The following is a 16,581-nucleotide window of genomic DNA, read 5'->3' as shown; positions in this document are numbered from 1 at the left end:
CCCCAAGGCTTCGCTGCTGCTCCTCTTGGGGCTGCTTTTGCTTCTGAAGGCTTTATATACAAATGTACCCTTTGAGGCTAACCCTTTAAAGCCCTTAAGAGTTTGGACCCGGGATACCTGAAGGACCGCCTGCTCCCAAGGTTTCTGCCCACCCAACAAGATCTTCAGAGGGGCACTTGCTCCATGTGCCGATGTTGAATGAGGCTAAATAGTTGTGCACACGGGGCAGGGCCTTCTCTGTTGTGGCCCCCGGGCTCTGGGATGCTCTCCCAGGGAATGTCTGCTCCTTGACGTCTGTGGCTGTTTTTAAGAAAACCCAACTCGAGTCCCCTTTATTTCTTCAGGCTTTTATCCCTTAGGGGCTGCCGGGTCTCTTAGCTTTCCTGTTTCTGTTTGTCTTTTTAATGGTTGTGTTTTGCTGTTTTATGGTTTTGACTGCTTCACTGATTTTAAGGTTTTAGATGCAACTTTTATGGGGCTTTATTGTATTTTAACTTTTGTAAACTGCCTTGAGATGCATTATGAAAGGCGGTATAAAAATTGAACAACAAATAAATACCGTATTTTACGGACTATAAGACGCTACAGAATATAAGACGCACCTTAATTTTAATCCAGTTTTTCAGAGTTTTAACATATTAAACTGTTAAAACATATAAGACGCTCCTGAATTTTGGCGGATATTTTTCAAGGAAAAAAGTGAGTCTTATAGTCCATAAAATACGGTAAATGATAATATTGAGTGCTGGGCTCAGTGGATGGGGGAGCAGGTCGGAAGATTAGGGGTGTTGGCGGTAAGAGGGAGGTAGTTTCTAAAGTCCTTTTGTCTGACCTAACGTGTTGCTATTCAGCTGCATTGGGTGACCTTGAGTTCTACAAGAGAGTTTACAATTCTGTTTTGCTCACATTAGCTATTTTATAGGCCCAAATGATGTTCCTAGTTAGCCCCCTATTTTCTAAATTAAAAGCCCCAAATACTCTAGCCTGCCTTTATAAGGAAGGTGTCCAACCCCTTGATCATCTTGCTTGCCCTTTTTGGTACCCTTTCCCAACTCTCTGATGCCCATTTCTAAGGTAAGGCAGATCAGTCTGCTTTTGATGCCCTTTCACTCGCATGCCTGTGTGGATGGATAGAAGAGAAGGCTGTAGAAGGTGAAAAGTGCAGGGATCTGGGATGATTCGGTCCTTGGCTTTCAGGAGCAGTAAACCTTTTCCCAGGCTCCAGACAATCCAGTTATTATTGGCCATCTAATTGCCAGGATATGATTGTGTAAGCCAGAAATGCATAGTATGAATTAACAGAAAGTGCTTGCAGGAAGTTGCAATTGAGGCTCACATTAAGACTTTCAAGAGAGTTGTGTATACTAGGGTGCCTGTTTTCTGTGTGTGTGTGTGTGTGTGTGTGTGTGTGTGTGTGTGTGTGTGTGTGACTTCTGCATGGTTCAGATTTGCTATTGCTAGCATCAGCTGGTTATCTTGATGTTTCTGCCCGGGTTGGACATGCTAGTGGATGAGTCAGATCTGCCCTTAGCCATGTGCCAAAAACACAGTCTGATGGCATATCTCTGCTTAGGCATTCCAGAATTATCCAGGAGGATTTTTCTATACTGGAATTGACTGACATCAAGCTTGGCAAAATCCGGCATCTGATTAAGTATGCTTAAGTCGCAGTGAAATCAGCGAGTTAAGCACTTAAGTTGCATTAATTTATTTAAATGGGACTTGAGTGTGCCACAACTGGTTGGATTGCAGAAACTGTGTGTTTAGTTTGAGTGAGAACGTTTGAAATGCCTTGATTCACCAGTATGTGTGGTTTAAATGGTTTTTAATGTTAGGCATGGTGCATTCTAGGCATTACTGTAACATGGCGGAACAGAGTTTCTTCATAAAATGGTAAAGTTTTAGACACAAAACACTGAATTATTCCAAGCAGCCATCAGCTACTTTTTCCGGTTAAGGGTGCTTCTGGGTACCCAGTTGATCTAGACTCTAGCCTGGCACTGGGACCATGTTGTAGGTGGATTGTTGGCTTGGCTTAGTGTGTGAGATGGCTGGAAACAGCCTATAGGGTTAGCAAAAATGGTTTTTGAGCCATAAATCTGCTGCCGCTTTTCTCGCTCGTAACCTATTCCAGGCAACCTTCTCTGTCTCCGAAGTATAGTCGTTCAGGAAGCTAGATACACTCACATGCAAAGCTTTCTAGACTGGAAAGATACTTGGTTGTGACAGGAGAGACTGAACTCTTCTGCTGTTTGATTAGCAGAACATGACAGGTGATGAGAGAGCGATTTGACGGAGCCACTCGAGCAAGCTGCTTTATATTTTGTTTTCTCAAATGTTGTTTAAAACTCCGGCAAGGACTTGGGTTATGGCACTGTGCACCTTTGCCTGGGCTTTCCATAAGACTGTATACTTGTGTTGCTTGTAACGGGGTTCCCTGGTGTGAGTGCATGCCTCCTTTTCTTTCAGATAACATCCCAGAGGAGCTGAAGGACCCGTTCTACACAGACCAGTATGAGCAAGAACATATTAAGCCACCTGTCATCAAGCTGTTGCTGTCCAGCGAGCTCTACTGCCGTGTCTGCAGCCTCATTCTGAAAGGTGATCAGGTGGCCGCTCTTCAGGGACACCAGTCAGTCATCCAGGCTCTGTCTCGGAAAGGGATTTACGTCATGGAGAGCGATGATACACCCGTGTCTGAATCGGATCTCAGCAGTGCGCCTATCAAAATGGTGAGCTTAAGCAAAGAGAGCTTAACTTTTTTTCCTCTACCACAGCCCCACCCTGCCCTTCAGTTCACCTCCCTGACCTGTAAGTAAAGTTGTGCCGTCGAGCCGGTGTCGACTCGTGGCGACCTCAGAGCCCTGTGGTTATCTTTGGTAGAATACAGGAGGGGTTGGCCATTGCCATCTCCCGCGCAGTAGGAGATGATGCCTTTCAGCATCTTCCTGTACTGCTGCTGCCCGATAGAGGGGTTTCCCGTAGCCTGGGAAACATACCAGCAGGGATTCGAACCCGGCAACCTCTTGCTCGCTAGGCAAGTTACTTCCCCGCTGCGCCATTTGGTGGCTCTTTCCCTGACCGGTTAGCCTGTGTTAAATTCACCAAGGCGGCATGTAATCTTGAGAGCTCTCTGAATCGACCATGTTCTTGTGTCTTCCTTAGAGCCCTCACATGGCAATGATCGATGCGCTCATGATGGCCTACACGGTGGAAATGATCAGCATTGAAAAAGTGGTGGCGAGCGTCAAACGTTTCTCTACGTTTAGTGCCTCAAAGGAACTGCCCTATGATCTGGAGGATGCAATGATATTCTGGATTAATAAGGTAAAACAGCGGATTTGCTCATGTCTGCAAAGGAAAGCAGAAGTCAACACTATTAAAATTTTAAACAGGCTTCCCACCGTGGCGGGAAAAGAGGGCTCAGTGCTCACAGCACCATGAATATATTATTTTTCCAAACACAAATCTTTGTGTTTAAAGACACTAATGTCCATGAAAGGCTCTAATTTGTTAAAGCAAGGTGTTGGATGCTCCTAAAATAAGCCCACTTAATAATCCTAGCTAGCTGACACACGGTGTGTAAAAAGGTCTGTTTGGTTTTAGATGTGACACTGGGCAAAGGTTTCAGTACGATGAAATTGCCCAGTATGGGAAGCCTTGTTTACGCTTGCTCTTAATACTCGATGCTTATGATCCAATAGCAGCTTAGCTCATAGTTGTAGTGGAGGTGGTGGTGCTGCCGCCGATGGTATGTGTGAAAACCCCCTTCTCAGACTTCAGTGTGACGCTGTCTTGTTTTGACAACCAGTTCATACAGCCACTCATGTCGGCACTCATTTTGAAAACGGAGTGGAAGCCACGCCTGGAAAACAAATCAGCAGAGGTCTGTAGTTAAGTCTGGAGGTAGCTTTCTTTGTGCAGAGGTTTTACTGCCATGGCTGTTGGGGTTTCTTAAGCTCATCAGGAAATCTTCAGTGTGGTAGGCTCAACGATTCTTGTTTTATCACAACACAAAGCAGTCTAGTTTGCAGCTTTGGGTGCAGACCTGTCCATAATTCTGAGCAATTCAATAGTGCGTTGGGTATGACATCAAAGAAACACCTCTCGGAGATTTTAATATACCTTTTTATTGATTTCTCTAAAATGTACCTGTGGCTAATCTTGTGTGTGGCAGCTCTCGCGAGAGTTCGGAGAGCTGCCGCATAGCCACGGGGCCAGAGAAGGAATGTGGTGGTGACTGGCCAGCTGAAGAAAATGGCGGCCGCGACTGGTAGTTGACTGGCCGGCCAGAAAGTGGGGCAGGCGGCACAAAAGGAGATGGCGGTGGGTGGGTGTGGAACAAGAAGAAGGTGGTGGCGGCAGATGGACAGGAGAAGACGACAGGCAGGTGTGGGGAGAAACACGGGTCGGGGTGGGCAGGCAAAAAAGTGGCAGGGATCGGGTGGGGAGAAGGCAGCAGTGGCAAACTAGAGGCACAGATGTTCTGCGCTGGATCAGCTATATAAAACAAAGCTTCAAAACAATTGGTTGTCTAGGCTTGTAAATTCAGCAAAGTGACTGAATTTGCTTATTGGTGAAAATAAAATAGAACTATCAGCCGCACGTTGATCTCTCTTAGCAGGATTGTACTCTAGGGGCACGATCCAGTCAAAAGTTGAGCACATGTAAGCTCAATTGATTTTAAGGGGAGGCATTGTAAGAATGTGCTTCAGCCATCCTTGAAATGGTTGAGATCGAAAAATGCGCCCTTTGGCTTTGCCCTCCATGTATCCAACATGTAAAAATCAGGATGCTGCTGTGGAGGACCTGAGTAGTCAGGTGACAGTCTCAGGGCTGGGATTTAAAACTGGAAGGTGAGCAGTTGCTGGGCTCCTGATGTCTGGGGCCATTTGTGAAGTTTTGAATTCAGAGGACAAGCTGGGTGGAAGATGGGAAGAGGAGCTGAGGCAAAGAGGAGTGAGAACCAGGTGTGTGGGGTGAGTCAGAAAGAAGGGAAACATGCTTGAAAAAAAATCCCAAATGTCTGGTTAATCCAGGAGGCTAGCAATTGGAAATATGCTTTCCACCTGCTAGCACATAGCATCATCTAGTTGGTGCTTCTGAGAGGCCAAACATGGAAACAGAGCAAAGCCAAATGGTGGTTGAACTTCCAGTGGTGGGGAATTAGGGAAAAGACATGTAATATGAATCTCTCCTCTCTCCTCTTAGGTGAACCTAAAAATGAGAGAGATAACAGAAAAAGAGATCAAATTAAAGCAGCAATTGCTGGAAAGTCCCGGTCACCAAAAGGTAAAATGCACCTTAAAGGACTTAGTGCGTTGCATTGGGGACCTGAATGTATCTCTGTTGCAGATTGAATTGTGTTGGGTTGGGCTTGCTTCGAAGGAGACATGCTTCACGTTTCGGTTCTTGCAGCCCTACCTTGTATCGAATTCTGGATTGTGTGATGCTTTGGGTCTCCTTTCCGTCTCTCCTCATTCTCCCTGAGGGTCTACGGGCGCATAGGGCTTCCATTCACCCGGGGATTTCTCTGCTCACTTCAGGAGAGAGGGCAGGGCTGTGGACAGCGACACCTCAATCCCAAAGTGAACGGAGAAGCCCATTGCATGGGGAAACTGCCTTGGGGCTTGGGTTAGAGCCACTGTCTGTAATCTGCCTTTTCCTCTAGGGGTTAAGAGAGATGGCAATATTGACATTAATTCTTGAATGCTGTGTGTGGAGGGCAGTGAAGGGGTGCGATCTGAGTCCTGACAGAGTATAATGCATTCAGAATGGGTTCCGAAGATCTTTTGTGGTCACATTCGCAGTGCGCTTGGAGAAATTCAGGATCTCGGGGTACTAATCAAGCATGTGCTGAGCGTTCAGAAGTACTAGCTGTGTGTGCGTGCGTGCACATGTGCGTGTGCAACTCTCCCCTCTCCCTCCCCCACCCCCCAACTATTCCAGTTAACTAATACTGTAAAGAAATGCTACACTTTCATTACTGGAGACCTCCAACTCCTTCTCAAATATAAGCAACTGGAAGGTTGGTCCAAATTGTAATGCCTTTGGCAAAATAGCACTGAATGCCATGCTACCGATGTGTCCCTGTAACACAAACCGCTCCTGTGGCGTGTTCCATGGATGCTGAGGAAATTTTATTTCCATATCTTGGTATGACGGGATGAGGGTCTATGAGATTTTTAAAACTGGTGTGTTGAATGGATGTTGTCCACTCAGAACTTTGCATACTTCTGTATCAAAACATTCCACGATATGAAAGTGTCTATGGATTAGGTGCATTTGACTGTTGCTTATAACTTACTCTGCTGATGTTCCTCTCCTGTTCCCACATTCCCTTCCCTGCTTCCTGAGCAGTCTCCTTCCAAATGGTATTGGAAATTAGTACCTGTAAGTGAATTAATTCTACGTGGCGGTTGTCATCCACAAGCCCATGGCGCTTAATACTTATTTTCTTGGTGTTTGCTTCCATTGAAAATGCTGCTTTCACACCTTACAGTCTGCTTCTCTGCGTAATGCTTTTGAAATGATGATTTTTTTAAAAAGTAGATTCCATTACATGATTCCACATACTGTACATACAGCATACTCCTCACTATACAGCATTTCAGAATGGCTGGTATTCAAGATCTGGAGGTAATGGAGAAGCAAGGAACAGCCTATGGCCAATAGCATTGCCCTTCTTTCCTATTCAGAAAATTCAGTTCACACGGCACTAAGGTGAAGCTGGTCAGTTTAAAGTCATCTAAGTGCTTGAATCTCTCTTCAAAGAGATTCTCACACGGGTAGGTGTTGACGGTGCTTGTGCATGATGATTAAAGGGTCTTTCCTTGTGCCTATATATATACAGAATGCTTTCTCTCACAATGAGAAAAACACAGTGCTTTAACGCAAGGAAGACCTTGCTTTCGCCTTACTGCAGATGTTGGACTACAACTCCCATCATCCCTAGCCAGTAGTTGTGGATGATGGGAGTTGTTTTTGAGCATTAGGAGAGGAGAGCTGGTCTTGTGGTAGCAGGCATGACTTGTCCCCATAGCTAAGCAGGGTCTGCCCTGGTTGCATATGGATGGAAGACTTGATGTGTGAGCACTGCAAGATATTCCCCTCAGGGGAAGAAGCCGCTCTGGGAAGAGCATCTAGGCTCCAAGTTCCCTCCCTGGCAGCATCTCCAAGGTAGGGCTGAGAGAGACTCCTGCCTGCAACCTTGGAGAAGCCGCTGCCAGTCTGTGAAGACAATACTGAGCTAAATAGACCAAGGGTCTGACTCAGTAGATGGCAGCTTCCTATGTTCCTGTGTTCCATCTGCAGGAAGGCCAGAGTTGTATAGCTCTGCTTTAGCATCTCCCTTTCGCGAGCTTCTGCGTCAGATGGATTCTTGTGTTGGTTCTAGAATGTCGTGAGTCCGTTCCTACTTGACGGTATCCCACACACATGGAAGTGCCTGAATGTAGAAGAACGTTTTCATGCAGTGTCTTCTAACTGACCTCCATCAGCAGAGTAGTGATCTGACCCTGCCGCTCCAACGCGTGCTGCTAAGGGGGAATCCTCAGGATTTCCCCCTGCAGGTAGCTCAGAAATGCCCTTGAACATCTGCTTCTCGGCAGCGTTGCTGATGGCGTGCAAGGCTGCTGCCATTGATCTCTTATGACAGGGATGGCTGAACGAGTCACTTGGAATAGGCTTTGGGGTTGGCAAGCAAATATTGTCTCCATCCCAAAGTCACAATTGGGCACTTAAATCATGTCATCTTCAAGGAGTCTCAAGCACACTGGCTGCAGCCAGATCGCCTGGCCTTCTAGAAGTGCTGCTCTGTTGAAACGGCCCAAATATTCCCGCGTCTCTGGCAGTAGAAGGCTGGCGCATAGGGCGGCATATCCCACCCTAAGCCTTGATTGGCTGGTACAGGAAGTCCCCCTGTTGAAGCAGAAGTCTCCAGTTCATCGTCCCTGTTAAAATGGCATAGGGGTTAGCTTACAAAACGGATGCTTGACTGGAAATCTGCTTCGTAAGAGATCTCTGTAGTTCATTTTTGAGGCCGTTCTTAGTCTCGTCGTCTTGCTTCAGTCTTAGCTGTGGGGGGTGGGCAAAGGAATACACTTTAAACTAACCAGATCACCTTATGACATAAAGCAATCGACTTGGATTTGGATGACGGTTTAATGGGTCTAACGTTGCATTTTTGACCTGATTCTGATTGCCTTTTTGTGTCTTGCTGTTTTTTGCGTAAGCCTGATCTGATGCATGCGCTATCGCACTGCATGCTGGAACCCGTGGAATATGCTCGTGTGGTACAGTATGATTCACATTGCATTACGTATTTATGGAGAGCTTCAGGCTGGAGGAAAAATAACTTGCATGCTGCAAAAGCTCCTTTTAATTTTTCTAATTTTTGTATGTGATTCTTGCCCATTGAAGAAGAGATGCTCTTTCTCTGTTTTCATACACTATTACTTCAAGACTGGCAAAGCTCTGGATTTCCCCCAAAGAGGGAACTTAAAGCTAAACAAAATGTAACACTAATTTTGTGGTATAAAGTTGGTTGGGTTGGGTTTCCCTATTGGAGCTTGTTAGCAAGTGAGACTGGTTTCCACGAATAAGGTCTCAGCCTGTGCTCTCCTCAAATATATATACGTTTTCATACCTAGATGTGGCCTTACATAGCTGGCTAGCATTCTTGTGTCATCTTTTGGATAAATATAGTCAAATGAGGCTTAGAAATGTTTTTAGTGTAGTGGTGTAGGCTTACCAGTAGATATTAGTCAAATGTCTTGTTTGTAACTCATTAACTGAACATTTTGTCTCAGAACAATTTCTTATGAAATATTAGGGGCCCCCCCCAACTTACTGTGGTGTTCCTTCTGCCACAGTAATACAATGCTTCTGTTGCATATGTGTTAAGGTATGTTATGCACTAGCCTTAGTGGCTTTAGTTAATGTAATTAACTATTGAAATACCATCTCCTGAAAAGGCCCTATTGAGGTCCCACCTGTGCTCAGTAAAACTACCGTATTTACTTGAATTCAAGACCAGGTTTTTTCCAAGTTCTTTGATGTTAGAAATGGGCGGGCGGGGGGGGGGAGTCTTAAATTCAGTGTCCACTTCCTTTTGGGTAAGTACAGGTATAACCTGATTTGTACCTGAATAGGACTCTGAATTTAAGATGACCCTCTTTAAAGTTAAACAGAGGTTAAATATAACCTTGGTTTTGTTTGGTGGGGGGGGGTCATCTTAAATTTAGTGTCTTCTCCTATTCAGGTAAATAGCAATTGCAAGTTTAATTCCTGGTGGAGTATACTGGATCTGTTTTTTCCCAAGTCTCTTCTATACCGAGCCATTCAAAGAACAGAAATTTGGTTCAAGTTACTTGTTAAGTCTGGTCTTCCCAGTGCTGCGGATTCTGTTGTGTCGCTTGCCCCCGACTAACACGGCCCTCTGGAAGTCCTTACGTAAAGTTAGTCTGTCTTGGCAGTGGAAGCAAGTCACACAAGCACAGACTTGTAACGCAAGTACTAATTGGTTTTCACGCTAGAAATCAGATTAATTTGTAACCCACATTGCAAGCCTCCGTGCTTCCCGGACTTGCTGTGTGCTGCTCTGCTTCTCCGAGGAGAGGTTTTCCGTTCTTTTTTGGAAGGATATTGGCGAGACCCGCTGGGATGGGCCTCTGCTGGTTACATCGCCCCGAGGTTAGCCCCACTGACTTGAGATGAGCATTGCTCTAACCATTTGGAGGCACAGCATAACCAGCTCCGAATGGCCCACAGGTGTAAAAGGATGGAAAGGTAGCTTGCTTCTGTGACGAGACCCTCTGCCTCATCCCACCAGGTCCGCTATCGCCGAGATCACCTTTCCAGTCGGCAGCTGCCCTTTTTCCCGTTGCTTGAAGACCTGATGAAGGACTGCAGCGATGGAGCTGCCTTACTGGCTGTCATCCACTATTATTGTCCGGAGCAAATGAAGCTCGATGGTATGTTGATGAGGAATGGAACACGTGGTCTGGTTTTTAGCCGACGCGCCCTAGAATGTGGTGGGTGTGTCCACACAGCTTCCCAAGCTGCATCCGAATGACAAATGCTCTCCGTTACAACCCCGTCATGAATGTGTGCGCGAGATGGGCTGTCCGGCTGGGGGTGTGAGACGGCCAGAGCACGGTTTGGTGCCATTGATTGGCAATGGGAGATTGTCAGGCACTCCCAAGAGACTCTCCGGTGCTTAGCTGCCGCTGGATCAAACTCTAGGCAAATGAGCTTATATTCACTTTGTTCCTGGCAGCATCTCGCTTTAGGGTGGCGATCAGTGTTCCCGCTAGCGGGTTCCCAGACTACAACTCCCGTGGGCTACAACTCCCGTAATCCCTGAGCAGAAGGCATTGCAGTTGGGGATTCTGGGAGTTGTAGTCCACAACATCTGGGAATCCCTGTTAGAGGGAACACTGGTGGCGATGTTTGGATATATAACATTGCTTCATTGATAAAGATCATAGGTGTTCAAATACTGATGGCGGATGACTTCTTTAAATGTGACGTCCACATTCCAGTATGTGGATTATTCCTTCTTCCCGCTAACGCTTCTCACAAAAGCTAGCTCCCCTCCAGTTGGTTCAACACATTCAGCCCTTCACGTACCCTGACCTGAAACCATCACCGCCGACCTCATTCTCCTCACTTGCTTCCCTTTTCCTCCTCCTCATACGGAGCTGCCTTGTTCCAAGTCAGACCACCCAGCTCTGGGCCGCCTACACTGGCTGGCAGCAGCTCCCCCGGGCTTTCAGACTGGAGTCTTTCCCAGCTATGCCTCGGGATGCTGCTCGGAACGGAACCTGGGAAGGTGTATCTACAAAGTCGGTGCTGTGCTCCTGAACTCTGGCCCCTGCCTCCGATGCCTGTGGCCCGCGTTTTCTCATTAGCAAATCCTTTCTTGACTGGGAACTACCCAGCATCCAGTGCGGGTGCAAACTGGACCCACCCTGCCCCTGTTGCGGTGTGGGTTGTGGGAGAGTGTGGGGCTCCATGCAGCTGCAGGCACTTCTGTGTCTATCCCGGCTGTCGTCGCGTGTTCTGTAGGCAGCGGCCAAGCACCGTTGGGGAAACCTCGCCTTCGCTCTTAGTCCCCCTGTGGCATAATGTGAGCTGAGAGTCTCTCTGGGGCTGTCCGGTGACACTGACCTCTCTCCTTCCCAATTGCAAGAGATCTGCTTGAAAGAGGTAACGTCGATTGCAGACAGCATCTATAACATCCAGCTGCTCCGGGAATTCTCCAACGAATACCTAAGCAAGTGCTTTTATCTCACCTTGGAGGACATGCTTTATGCACCTTTGGTTTTAAAGGTAAGGTTCAGGACGGGATTGCACAGTGGGTGGCCTTTTATTCTTCTTCTTCTTAATTCAATTTCTGTACCGCCCTTCCCAAAATGGCTCCGGGCGGTTTACACCGAGAAATAATAAACCATTTGCGTCTATTCCAGAGGCAGCAGGCCTCTGAATACCAGTGGCCAGGGAGCGAGGGCAGGAGAGGACGGTTGTCTTAATGTGCCGCTTGTGGGCGTCTCACTGGCCACTGTAGGAGACGCGCGATGGTTCTTCGCTGGGCCCTGGCGGTGTGGTTCTGACCCCCTTGTCCTTGTCCCCTAGCCCAACGTCATGGTCTTCATTGCCGAATTGTTCTGGTGGTTCGAGAACGTGAAGCCCGACTTCGTGCAGCCCAGAGACTTCCAAGAAGTGAAAGATGGTGAGAGTGCCGAGCGGTTGTGCCCTGAAGCAGGCCGGGGTCGCTGAGGCTGCTGGGAAAGCTGCTTGGCGGCTCTGTAGCCTGTGTGGCATTCCTGTGGGCTCCCTGGGCTGGGTTCCGAGTTAGCCATTGGGCCTCCTGACCAGTGGAGACACAGAAGGCTGCGAGAAGAGGCAGGAGACCCTTTCTGAGTCCTCCCACCAAAGACATTAGTGTGTGTGTGCGTGTGTGTGTGTGTGTGTGTGTGTGTGTGAGAGAGAGAGAGAGAGAGAGAGAGCACACAAAAGTGCGTGAAACTCCTCTCTTTGAAACTCCTCTCTTTAGAAAAGAAACTTTGACGGTTGAAATTGGAACGGTTGAAACTGAAATTGACTCAATTGACAGTTGAAATTGAAACTCCTCTCTTTAGAGAGGCTTTTTATTATTTTGTTTTGGCCTGTTTGATCTGTGCCACTGTTCTGTTACCTTCTGTGTGCCGCCCCAAGCCATGTCGTACTGTGGGAGGGGCGAGGTGTCAATATTTTAAAGGCATTTTTGTCAGTGAGCCGGAACAACTTCCTGATGGGTTGTGCCCCATGGGTTTGGTCTGTCTTCCCATCCTGCTGAACCGTGCCTCGTGGGACAGCCCAGTTTTTATGGCCCTGCTTTTCCTTGGGTGTGGCCTGCTGCCGCCCTCCTGCTGCTCTACTTCCTCCTTACAGCCACAAGCAGCTTCCGTTTCTGAATGGGAAAGGGGCTTCAGGCACGCTGGAATAGAGGCAACTGTGGGGAGTCAGGCTAGAGGTGTTGTGCATGGGGTAGAGAGAGTGGGCAGAGATTTTTTTTCCCCCTCCCTCTCTCACAACATTAGAAGCAGAGGCCGTCCCGTGAAACTGAAGGCCAGGGAATTTAAGGCGACAAAATATGCCGTTTTCCACACAGTGCATCATTAATCCATGGAATTCTCTGCCACGGGATGCGGTGATGGCCACTAGCTTGGATGGCTTTGAGAGGGGCTTAAGATAGATTCATGGAGGACAGGTCTATCCCTGGCTGCTAGTTGGGTGGGTAGAGGCCACCTCCAGCCTCCAGATACCAGTTGCAGGGGGAGCAACAGCAGGAGAGAGGGCACGCCCTCACCTCTTGCTTGTGGGCTTCCCAAAGGCATCTGGTGGGTATTGTGGGGAACAGGATGCTGCACTAGAGGGGCTTTGGGCCTCATCCAGCAGGGCTGTTCTTAGGTGATGTTGGCTTCTTAAGAATAAAAAGTAAGCAGGCATGTTGCGAGGTTCCAGAATTGTTTAGAAGGATCCTGCAGCTCTTGGTTAACATGCCGCAGATTTCTTTGGATTATAAATGTGCTTTCTGTGGGTTTGCAATGGTTTCAGAAATAGCGTGTGCTATGCTCTTTGGAGAGTTCCTGTTCGGATTCTTGATTGCTCGCGGCTCCTTCCTAACTGAGCGTTAACTGTGTCGCCCACTGTGCAGCGAAAACCATGTTGCAGCAGAAGAGCAGCAGCAGCCGCCCGCCGGTGCCCATCTCGAACGCAACCAAGCGGAGCTTCATGGCTAGTCCCACCGCTCCTGCCTCCGCTGAGGTGCAGCCGCCAGCTCAGCTCCCTCTGGAGACTTGCAACAGGTACTGCACCCAACCTGAAGAGTTTGAGTCGCCGTAAGTCCATCTGTCTCCCTCTGTGCTCACACTTGCTTCGCGTCCCCGTTCCATGACCTAGGAGCTGTGTTCCGAACAGGCGTACCATTGGCTCTGTGTAGTGCCACGCTGTGGGACGTGACCAGCTACAGCTCTTGACGCTCCGGAGCGGGGTGTAGGCAGTTGCTTGTGCACCCACAAGCTCCTCCCTTTCCATCTTGGGGTGCTCCTTTAATTGTGTGGAGTGGAGTGAGGCGGCGTCCCCTTCTGTCATTCCAGATTGGGCAGCCTTGTGGCCGTCCTGCTCGTTGGCGTCTCATATATATCTGGAAGTGGGAGGATCCCCTCCTCGTTCACAGACTCCTTGCTTCTTCGGGGTCCTTTTTATATTTGAGTTTTGAAACCTCCCGGGAGCCTGCAGGGAATTGGGCTTCCTTGTCTTTCAGCCAGGTTGATCCTAAACCTGTGGTCTAGTGAGGGCTGCTAGCGTTTCTTCCTTCATGGATCCCTTCCACCCCTCATCCCCATTGACAAGCCTCCTGGGCTAAAGCTTGTGAGCCCCTGATCCCGGCACTTTGACGTCCTGCAGTTTGCACGTGGTGGCAGTGGAAAGTCCACCCTAGCTGCCAGATCTCCATTGGCTCCATGCTCCTTAGATACCGGGCTCAGACAAACCTTGCGTATATTTGGTATGCTGTTAGGGTCAGGATGCCCTGCCTGCCTGCCTCTCCCTCCCTTTCTTCTCTGTGTGGTGCCTTAGGGTACCTTATAATGCCTCGTGCAGGGAGAAGAAATCCCAATTCCGGACTTGACTGTAAATTGCTTTGTTAGCACCCATATTGAGGTGTATATTATATTTTGATAAGTGATTGGTTCTTCGACAAGCGGGTGGGTCATTGAAGAGGCAGTCAGGCGTACAGTTAGCAGGCAACCCCCCCGCCCCCAAACAAAAACCCCCACAGAGCTGAGAGCAAGGAACATCAGGAAATAGCAAGCCTGGTCTGCTCAGCTGCTGCTGGTAGGAGCCTTTTGCAAAGTTCTGTATGGTAGCCACGCATGCTGTTTGGAAATGCCGGATTGCAACCTCTAAACAGCCACCCTCCACACCAGCCTAGCTTCCTTTCTAGCGGACAATCTTCTTTTGGAACTAGCCTCCTCTGAAACTGTTGTTTTCCATATTTGTCATCTTCTGCATCTGACCCTTCTGTCCTCTGCTATATTACATAATCGGCATTCCAGTGTTACATTTTTAGCCACAGTGATCTCTCTCTCCCCCCCCCAAAAAAAGGGCTCTGGAAACCCAAATGCTCTTACTCACTTTTCTCCCTATTTTCCCCCTCCCTCGCTTTTATATTGTGTTCCATCTTAAAACCATGAGATTCCTTTGCTTTGAAGTGTGACAATTCAGGGATTTGGGATTTCAGGCAGCTGCTTGCTCTTGTGGTGTTTGGATCAGTCTTGCTGACTGATGTGACATTTTGGTATTATGTGTTGGTATTTAGTATAAAGGGGTGGGGGTAGCTGTGTGTGTGTGTTTTCGTTCCTACTGTGGTGGTGGTTCTCACAGTCAAACTCTGGATGCTCTTGTGTGTGTGATACAGTGGGAAAGGAAGCCCTGCCTTCAGCCCGTCCCATCCATTGCTGCCTTTGAGACAGAAACAGCAGAAGTCTCTGCAAGGGGAAGACAGTTCAGGTAAGCACCCGTTCCTTCAGTGGCTTGGATACAAAACTGTATTGGCTGCAGAATGCAGCTGTAAACGCTGGCCTTGGGTCTTAGTCCCTGTGAAAAGACAAACAGAAAAGTTTTGGTTACCAAAAGGATCAAGGGAGGTGTAAGAGGACTCTAGTCCAGGGTTTCTTAACCTTGGGCGCCCAGATGTTGTTGGACTACAACTCCCAGAATCCCCAGCCACAAAGGCCATGTCTGGGGATTCTGGGAGTCGTAGTCCAGCAACATCTGGGGGCCCACAGTTAAGAAACCCTGCTCTAGTCAATCGAAGAAACAGCCAGCTTGTTCCCTTAGGACAAAGCAGAGTTTGTGCTTTTTTGAAGCCTGATGTTCTGGCGCTGCAGCTGGGACAGGTGAGCATAGGGTGCTTTGGGGAGCCAGGAAGATAACTGGGTAGGGGGCTGGGTAGGCAGAGGGACGCCTCATCTGCAGTGGTGGTCAAGACTGATGGTCAAGTGGTGAGTGGTCTTAAGCAGGGATTCTCAACGTTGGGTTCCCAGGTGTTATTGGACTTCAACTCCCGTAATCCCCAACCAAAGGTCACTGGGCCTGGGGATTATGGGAGTTGAAGTCCAATAGCATCTGGGGGCCCAACGCTGAGAATCCCTGGTCTAAAGCATATCTTACTTGAACACCAGGCAAATTGCATGGTTACCCAAGGCAAAAAAGGTGTGGACATTTTCAGGCTGGGACTGAATATCAGGCCTTGACTAGTGTTCCCTATAACAGGGATTCCCTGTTGTTGGCTACCATAATCCCGGGCCAGAGGCCAGTGCAGTTGGGGATCATGGGAGTTGTCGTCAACAGCATCATCTGGGCATTCCTGAGACAGGGAACAGAGGGCTTGACTCTCCCTCTCTTTCGCTCTGCCCAGTCCCCGTTGATCCAGGGACTCTGTTCATTTTGGATTCTGCTCCCGAGCCAAACAGGGCTTCCTGGGTGCAGGGAACCCTTCCAGTTGTTCTGAGTTGCCAGATGTTGCTGCTTGTGTCCTGCAGAAGGGGCCCTGGTGGGCCAGGTGGATCTGCTGAGCCTGGAGCCTCCTTTGCTGGGAATAGCAGTTGGGCTGAGGAGGTGGAGCTGGGCCTGCATGCTTGCGGTTCGGCATGGGTAACCGGCCCGGCCACCACTGTTGAACTTCCCAATTCTACTCGCTGTGTCTGAGAGAGACAGAATGCTTCCGTACAAGAGCACTCAACCTTAGCGATTCTTGGGGAGCGGGGTAGGCCTTGGATGCAACTGAACGCGAGCGATTTGACAGGGAGGATTTCCCCTACTTCTCCTCGGCCTGCCACCCTCGGCACAATCACTTGGCAGCGAGTGGTGTTGAAACCAAGCGGGCCTCTCTTCTGGCTTGGCCTTGAAATCCCACTTGCCATTCAGCAGTTCATGGTGGACTTCATCATATGTACCGTGAGCACCGTTTGGCTGGCTTGAGCGGTGCGATTTCACCGCAGCGTGATGCTGCCCTCACGTGGCCAAGTCGTG

The 16,581-nt window shown here is 48.6% G+C and overlaps 1 protein-coding gene across 3 annotated transcripts in view; it reads left to right on the top strand.

Annotated features, from left to right (window-relative positions):
* The window catches only part of CAMSAP1 (calmodulin regulated spectrin associated protein 1), a 41,822-nt gene that overhangs the window by 14,131 nt on the left and 11,110 nt on the right, over positions 1-16,581 (top strand). For 2 of the 3 annotated variants that reach the window (XM_053282352.1, XM_053282351.1), the window contains exons 3-11: positions 2,470-2,732; positions 3,166-3,327; positions 5,212-5,292; positions 6,361-6,393; positions 9,833-9,974; positions 11,195-11,334; positions 11,638-11,734; positions 13,202-13,352; positions 14,966-15,057. In XM_053282352.1, coding sequence (XP_053138327.1) covers positions 2,470-2,732; positions 3,166-3,327; positions 5,212-5,292; positions 6,361-6,393; positions 9,833-9,974; positions 11,195-11,334; positions 11,638-11,734; positions 13,202-13,352; positions 14,966-15,057 — 1,161 coding nt within the window. The remainder of the gene's footprint in view (positions 1-2,469; positions 2,733-3,165; positions 3,328-5,211; positions 5,293-6,360; positions 6,394-9,832; positions 9,975-11,194; positions 11,335-11,637; positions 11,735-13,201; positions 13,353-14,965; positions 15,058-16,581) is intronic. The other variant, XM_053282353.1, reaches the window with a different exon arrangement.

This window comes from Hemicordylus capensis, chromosome 17, assembly GCF_027244095.1.
Source record: "Hemicordylus capensis ecotype Gifberg chromosome 17, rHemCap1.1.pri, whole genome shotgun sequence".
NCBI classification, from domain to species: Eukaryota; Metazoa; Chordata; class Lepidosauria; order Squamata; family Cordylidae; genus Hemicordylus; species Hemicordylus capensis.
The sequence above is the reverse complement of the archived record's forward strand: the minus strand, read 5'-3'. Positions and strand labels throughout refer to the sequence as shown.